Here is an 8,202-nt window from a genome sequence, read left to right as displayed (position 1 = left end):
AATTTGCTATTTTCAGTCTTACCTCAAAATCCATTCTCACTAGAACCTTAAACAACATTATTAATTTATCTTACAAAAGTACTAAAAATATTGCCTTCACCTGGAAATTTTTTCTTTTAATTTTCCTGTAAATGAAAACTTTTGTTAAAAAACTGTTAGAAGTTCACACAGCACTAAAAAAACAAACAAACAACAAAAAAGGTTTCTGTACAGTTGTTCCCATATTTACTCTTAAATTAAAAAAAATAAAATAAGGTAAGACAAAGGAAGGTTGATTACTGTACAGACTCACAGGTAACCTTTTTCATAATCCTGAATGTTTCACTAGGTTTTGCAACTCTGATATTGGACACCACTTCAATCTTGCTTCCACAGTACAAAAGAAGCTTTCAAAAAAATATATTCATCTTGCCTTGTTGAGCTGTCTTGGTACATCAATTGTTCACAGAACTAACATAGGTAATTCATAGCACCAAGCTGTTTGACCAGATAGGTTTCTAGTATCACACGTGCACACTCACACTTCTTTACTGGTGTAACTATGATCCTATGCAGATGTTTTATAAATTTGCTGTTTCAAGATTAAAAAATAAGTGCATCAAGTTTATTTATACATTCAAGTCACTTTCTAAGGCAAATTGTCTACTGTATTTACTCCCAACTGCTTTGGTATTTTGCTTCAGTTAATTGACAGTGGACATGGGTGTTTAAGCATGTGTTCTGACTAGAGTGAGTGGATTTTTACTGGGAGCATGCCTTAGACCAACAATTCTGTATGTTGAAAGACAAGGTTTAGAATTCTGAATGGGGTTCAGACTACATGCATATTTGGCCTATGATTGTTATGGTATGTCTGTATGCAGAGTTCAAATTAAAGTGAAAAACTGCTAATGAGCGTTTAGGTTGTACGTCCCTTCCTAGTCACATTTTGCTGCTTCTTTTTTTCCAGCTAACTTAATTCTTTAGAGTAAGGACCTCCTTTGTGATAGCTCAGACTGATAAAACCTTTTCATGTGAGTGCATAAACAAACTGCAGTAAGTGATACAGCTATTCCCATGAGACTACTGGAGATCTAATTATTTATTACTTTCTTCTCCTACTCCTCTCTCTCTTTCTCTCCCTTTTTGTTTCTTTAGAAAGCAAATGCCTCTACCTGGCAGAAGTCAGCTGGGGATGCTTGTATATGGTTTCCAAATGTTCAGCAGAGATTAAACTGGATCTGTATTTTTGCATTAATTTGAACCCTACTATGGGAATGCTGTTATTTTCTTTAGCAATCAGCAAAGACTGAAAAATATTAGTGACTTGCATCACCGTGATACACTATAGCATTTTGCAGTCAAACAGTTCAGCAGTTGAAATAGATGGGTTCAATTTTTAGAAAAGGTGTTTTCAAACTGAAGAATTTCTGGAAACAAAGTTCAATCTTGTGGTGCATGGTCTTGTTCTTACAGTTCAATTTTGCATGCAGGAAAAGATTCATCTTGCATAACAACAGTGCTGCTGCTTGCCAAAACCATGATGTTGAGGTCTTGCTGTTTCTCATGGGTCTCTTGGTACCATTCCCTCATCACTTTTGAATCATGGGTTGGGATTAAGGTCACCTGCAATATGAAACAGGAGAACTCCTGAGGAATGGACGAAAGAAACAACTGATAAGAAAAATGTCTTTGTAAGAAGTCCTGACCAACAAGTATGATTCCCTTTTGGAAAGAGTGGATCTTTATGCAATAAATAAATAAATGGATTGAAATGGGAAGAATGGTTGATACACTGGAAGGCTGTGCTGCCATCCAGCAAGACCTGGACAGACTAGAGGACTGGTCAGAGAAGACCCTGATGAAATTCAACAAGGGTAAGTATAGGGAATAACCCCAGGCACCAGTACAGGTTAGGGGTGGACTTGCTGGAAAGCAGCATTGCAGAGAGGGACCTGGGAGTACTAGTTGACAACAGGTTGACCATGAGTCAGCAATGTGCCCTTGTAAACAAGAAGGCCAATGGTATCTTGGAGTGCAATAAGGAAAGTGTGACCAGCAGGTCGAGGGACGATATTGTCCCCCTCTACTCTGCCCTGGTGAGGCTGCATCTGGAGTACTGCATCCAGTTCTGGGCTCCCCAGTTTAAGAAGGACAAGGAACTACTGGCAGGAGTCTAGTGGCAGGCTACAAAGATGATTAGGGGGCTGGAGCATCTTTCTTATGAGGAGAGACTGAGAGATCTGGGTCTGTTCAGCCTGTAGAAGAGAAGGCTCAGAGGGGATCTTATCAATATCTGAAGGGTAGATGTCAAGAGGATGGGACCAGACTCCTTTCAGTGGTGCCCAATGATAGGATGAGGGGCAATGGGCACAGACTGAAACATAGGAGGTTCCATCTGAACATGAGGAAAAACTTCTTTACTTTGAGGGTGACAGAGCACTGGAACAGGCTGCCCAGAGAGGTTGTGGAGTGTCCTTCTCTGGAGACATTCAAAACCTGCCTGGACACATTCCTGTGCAATCTCCTCTAGGTGAACCTGCTTTGGCAAGTGGATTGGACTAGATGATCTCCAGAGATCCCTTCCAACCCATCATTCTGTGATGTAGGTAAAATAAAATTACTATAAAGAAGTAGTTTATCAAAAGTAAACTAAGATTCTCTAAGGTGCTGAAATACAACTTTCCAGAGAAGCAGCAGTCTGTAGTCTGCACAGATAGCTCTTCAGACTATGGCCAAATATTTTGTTTACTTATTTATCATGTTGGAAAGGCACATGAAGTTTCCAAGTGTACATGATTACTATAGAAACCATGAAACATTAACTTTTCTTTCCTACTTACAAATTGCAAGGTTTCCAGACTTGCATCGTATATGATATAGCAACAAGATGAAATAGCCAAGCGGCTCTGTAAACCAGTTCCCAACTGTTTTATTCTCCAGAGACAGGTCAAAAGAGCCAAAAATGGGGGAGCAGCTGAGTATGGTGCAGCTCTGTGCTTCACTTGGGTGTCCTCTCACATTACTGGTGAACCAAGGTGTCCAGACTGGGAACTGTCCCCAGCAGCAACTGCCTACTCTGGCTTCCTGTAGTTGCTTCCCAGAGAAGATTAAACTTCCAGGTAAAAATATTAGTGAATAGCCTACCTGCATGTTACTCTCCCACTGGGCCTTGCCCTCCAGCAGGGAGTCCAGAACAGCCCTGCTTGGCTCCTCGGCCGCAGAATCATTTCCGCTCACTACGTAGTAGGATGACCGCACCTTCTTAAAAAACTCAACATCGACATTCTTGCTATTGCTGTGGTTGGGAATATACACCAGATCCAAATACACTGGGGGTCCTGGAGGCACTGCCATAGACTTTGCTGACTTACTATTCCCAGGTCCTTTGGAAATCAAACAACAAAAGAACATATCACAGGCTGGTAAAAAAAAAACATTATAATTACCATTATAACTGCTGAGATTATATTCTTAAAATTGCTAGTATCGGTTAAGCATTGTACAGCTACAATTGTGCTTCTGCATCCCTGAAACAATTATGGCATTGCCATTCTACATCTAATGACATGTTCCAGATTTGTTGTATGTCAATTATGATTGTACTAGGAGGAAAAAAAAGGAATAAAAGTAACTAACTATATCATACGATAAAAACTCACTATATAATATAATAAAGCCAGGAAAGCTCAATGCAATTGTCTAGTGTGACCTGCCATTCATCATAGGGTAATATGCCAAATAAGCACCATAATATGACAAAATTTCCTGAATTAGTGTTTCTAACTATCGGGTATTTTACAAAAGCTTTTACCATTATTCATCATAAAAAATCTGTGATACATCTTCCAGGTCAATGGAGGAGTTTGCTTTAGTCGATGAGGACTGGGTTAGGGAACAATTAAATAGTCTGGACATCCATAAATCCATGGGTCCAGATGGGATGCATCCGCGGGTGCTGAGGGAGCTGGCTGAAGTCATTACTGGACCGCTCTCCAACATCTTTGCCAAGTCTTGGGAAACGGGAGAGGAGCCCAAGGATTGGAGGAAAGCAAATGTCACTCCAGTCTTCAAAAAGGGCAAGAAGGAGGACCTGTGTAATTATAGACCGGTCAGCCTCACCTCTGTCCCTGGGAAAGTAATGGAACAGCTTATCCTTGGTGCCATCTCAAGGCATATCAAGGATAAGAGGGTTATTAGGGGCAGTCAGCATGGCTTTACCAAGGGTAAGTCATGCTTGACCAACCTCATAGCCTTTTATGAGAATGTTACAAGGTGGATGGATGATGACAGAGCCGTGGATGTGGTCTACCTTGACTTCAGTAAAGCCTTTGACACAGTCTCCCACAGCATCCTCACAGCTAAGTTGAGGAGGTGTGGTCTAGACAATAGAGTAGTGAGGTGGGTTGCAAACTGGCTTAAGGAGAGAAGCCAGAGAGTGGTAGTCAATGGTGCGGAGTCTAGTTGGAGGCCAGTATCTAGTGGAGTGCCTCAGGGGTCAGTACTGGGGCCAGTATTATTCAAGATATTCATTAACGATTTAGACGAGGGAATAGAGTGTACTATCAGCAAGTTTTCTGATGACACTAAGCTGGGAGGAGTGGCTGACACGCCAGAAGGCTGTGCTGTCATCCAGCGAGACCTGGACAAACTGGAGAGTTGGGCGGGGAATAACCTAATGAAATTTAACAAGGGAAAGTGTAGAGTCCTGCATCTGGGCAGGAACAACCCCAGGTTCCAGTATAGGTTGGGAAATTACATATTAGAGAGCAGTGTAGGGGAAAGGGACCTGGGGGTCCTGGTGGACAACAGGATGATCATGAGCCAGCACTGTGCCCTTGTGGCCAGGAAGGCCAATGGCATCCTGGGATGTATTAGAAGGGAGGTGGTTAGTAGATCGAGAGAGGTCCTCCTTCCCCTCTACTCTGTCCTGGTGAGACCACATCTGGAATATTGTGTCTAGTTCTGGGTCCCTCAGTTCAAGAAGGACAGGGAACTGCTGGAGAGGGTCCAGCGTAGGACAACCAAGATGATTAAGGGAGTGGAGCACCTCCCTTATGAGGAAAGGCTGAGGGAGCTCGGTCTCTTTAGTTTGGAGAAAAGGAGACTGAGGTGTGACCTCATTAATGTTTATAAATATATAAAGGGTGAGTGCCATGAGGATGGAGCCAGGCTCTTCTCGGTGGCAAACAATGATAGGACAAGGGGTAATGGGATCAAGCTGGAACACAAGAGGTTCCACTTAAATTTGAGAAAAAACTTCTTCTCAGTAAGGGTGACAGAGCACTGGAACAGGCTGCCCAGGGAGGTTGTGGAGTCTCCTTCTCTGGAGACATTCAAGACCCACCTGGACATGTTCCTGTGTAACCTCATCTAGGCGCTCCTGCTCCAGCAGGGGGATTGGACTAGATGATCTTTTGAGGTCCCTTCCAATCCCAAACATACTGTGATACTGTGATACTGTGATCTTTTTGACATCTTCCTGAATTATGGATACCAACACTGGCTAAAATATTAGACATTATAGTTTACACTTAAATGTCATCAAATAGAACCTTGTCTTCAGCTCTAGCGTATATCTGAGAACTATGCTTCAAGGAAGAACAATCTAATATAAAAATAAAGAGCTGGAGAAATGTACAGCATGAGGACCTGTACCGCTGCTTTGAAAAGCATCTACTAACAGAGATATGCAAACGATGGTGTAAGAAAAGAACAGCGGACCACTTAAAAGTGAGAAGCTACAGATAGCTGGATGCTCGTTTGCTTGTACTGAATCCTAGACCTTTTCTGGGCCTGGAAAAGCAAGTCCTGTGGTGACACAGCACTCCAGAAAGAATTGAGTCAGACAATGGGATTCATTTTAAAAATAGTCTCATAAACAACTGGGCCAAAGAACATGACATTGAATGGATATATCATATCCCCTATCATGCACCAGCCTCTGGGAAGATTGAGCAATACAATGGCTTGTTAAAAATTACTCTGAAGGCAATGGGATGTGGAACCTTTAAAAACTGGGATAAGCATCTGGAACAAACCACCTGGTTAGTTAAAACCAGGGAACCAATCAATCAAGCTGGTCCTCCTCAGAGCTTTTACATACAGTAGAAGGGGATAAAGTCCCTGTGGTGCATGGAAGGAATATGTTAGGAAAAGCTGTCTGGGTTGTTCCTGCTTTGGGCAAAGGTAAACCCATTTGTGGGATTGTTTTTGCTCAAGGGCTTGGATGTACTTGGTGGGTGATGCTGAAGGATGGTGAAGTCCGATGTGTACCTCAAGGGGAATTGACTCTGGGTGAGAATACTCACTTTCAAAGTTTATTATGTTAATTGCTGCTTGATAGTAACAGTGTTCCATAAGTGTCTTTCAGGTTGATGCAGTGGTGGTGATGAACCCTGAGCTAGCTTCATCGAGTGGCATCCAATAACTTCCCTGAGACTGACATTTCTGATCTGCAAATTCATGGGCACAAACTAAACCAGATTACACACCATCTCTTCTGCCTAGAGAGACTGCTGCGACAGACAGAGACCTGCAGTCATGAAACAGTGATATACATATTTTTGTGTGTGTGTATATACATTTGAAGACAGGCAGAAAGCAGTAGTGATTTGCGTATGATGTAAATGATATGGAATAAGGGGTGGAATGTCCTGGTTTTGTTTAAAACAAGACCAGTTCTCTTTTAGTGAATTTTCCTTTCAGCTAAGTTCTTCTAAGCAACTGCACTTCTCTGAATTTGGCTGCATGCTTTTTCAGACACTGTCTGCTCTGGAGCTGATAACGATAGCAATGGCATGCAGAAGAGACCCAAGTTTAGACTTATTGCTATGGCAGCCAAGGTTACTGATAAATTTTGCACGTCCCGTGAGTGAGAGGGGTGTATTTGCAAGGAGAGGCAGACAGAACAGGTGACTAAAACTGACCAACTGAGTATTCCATCCCATACATGTCATACACCCTATAAATGTGGGAGATTACAAGGGTCTCGCTCTCTTTGACCGTGGCCAGCATCTGAAGAGGACCCTGCCTGTTGTGCCTGTGATCAAAGGCCTGGTTCCAGACCCTGATTCCTGAATCCAGTTCCGGTTTACTGGAACAGCCCAGGACTTCCGGGTGCCTGCCCTGCAACCAATGGAGCCACGCCAGCTCCGCTGCAGGCAATGCTGCGCTACCCCGGGAAATTAAAAATTGGTTTTGTATATTTTGTATTATTTTCTCTATTTATTAGTCGCATTAGTAAAGCATTTTTAACTTTTCCAACTTGCAAGTCTCTTTCCCTTTTCCCTTTTCCTCCTATTACCTTTCCTTGGTGGGGAGGGCAGGGAGTTAACAGAAAGCATCTGCCATGGTTTATTGTCACCCTGCAGTAAATGGTGACAAACACTCTCTAACAAGATCTGCCATAAAAAAACATATAGCACAATGCCTCCTTCAGTAATCTCGTTCATATTTTATTACTACTCAGAATACACAACAGTCATTCCAAATGAAATTTATTTTCTGTATGTTTATTCATCACTGATGGCATAAGACTTTAATTGGATTATGTGATATACATGATCAGCTCACTGAAACTGTTTTTACTAGTTATCATTTTTCTAAAATACTCTTTTTAAAATCCAGCAAAGTAATGAAACCATCCAATTGCCTCTCACAATATTAAATTGCATTATTTTATGTTAAGAGTATTGCACCTACATGATTCTTACAATGAATAAAGTGGTTCACTTTAATACTGATTGCACTTCACTTACAAAAGTGGTACTTTTAATTTTATTAGTTGGTTAACAATTAAGACAGGTAATATTAAGTTCTTTATATTTGATGTAATCTCTAATACTTTACATCTGAGCAAACTGATACATCAGGTTTCTCAGAATGCTAAAGTTAATTCAGCCAATTAATTTAAACATGGCCTTAACACACCATATTTATATTTAAAACATGGACTGACTTTGAGGGTGTGGCAGTTGCACAACCCCCTCCCCCTTCCCCCATGAGATCAGGATCTTTCAATAGGGCAGTCGATGGCTCTTTAGCACTTTTTATGCCCCACTGTGCATGTCCTCAGGTACACACCTAGGTTGGTGCCAAAGTGCAGACAGTCATGTCCCCCCACCCCAAGGCAGGGTGACACCTCACATTCACCTCCTCATGGCTGGGGGACCAGGAGGGGTGGGATCCTCGGTCAATAGACAGAGTCCTCAGCAAAGAAGG

At 42.0% G+C, this 8,202-nt stretch overlaps 1 protein-coding gene across 1 annotated transcript in view; it reads right to left on the bottom strand.

Moving 5' to 3' along the window:
- Positions 1-1,449: 1,449 nt before the first annotated feature.
- The window catches only part of LOC308051430 (microtubule-associated protein 1B-like), a gene marked incomplete at both ends in the record, with an annotated part of 130,127 nt that continues 123,374 nt past the window's right edge, over positions 1,450-8,202 (bottom strand). The window contains 2 exons of the mRNA XM_080361856.1: positions 1,450-1,605; positions 3,127-3,365. Of these exons, the coding sequence (XP_080217982.1) occupies positions 1,450-1,605; positions 3,127-3,365 (395 nt within the window). The remainder of the gene's footprint in view (positions 1,606-3,126; positions 3,366-8,202) is intronic.

The sequence above is a fragment of the Nesoenas mayeri genome, assembly GCF_963082525.1.
Source record: "Nesoenas mayeri genome assembly, chromosome: W".
NCBI lineage: Eukaryota > Metazoa > Chordata > Aves > Columbiformes > Columbidae > Nesoenas > Nesoenas mayeri.
This window is presented reverse-complemented; position numbering and strand designations above follow the sequence as displayed.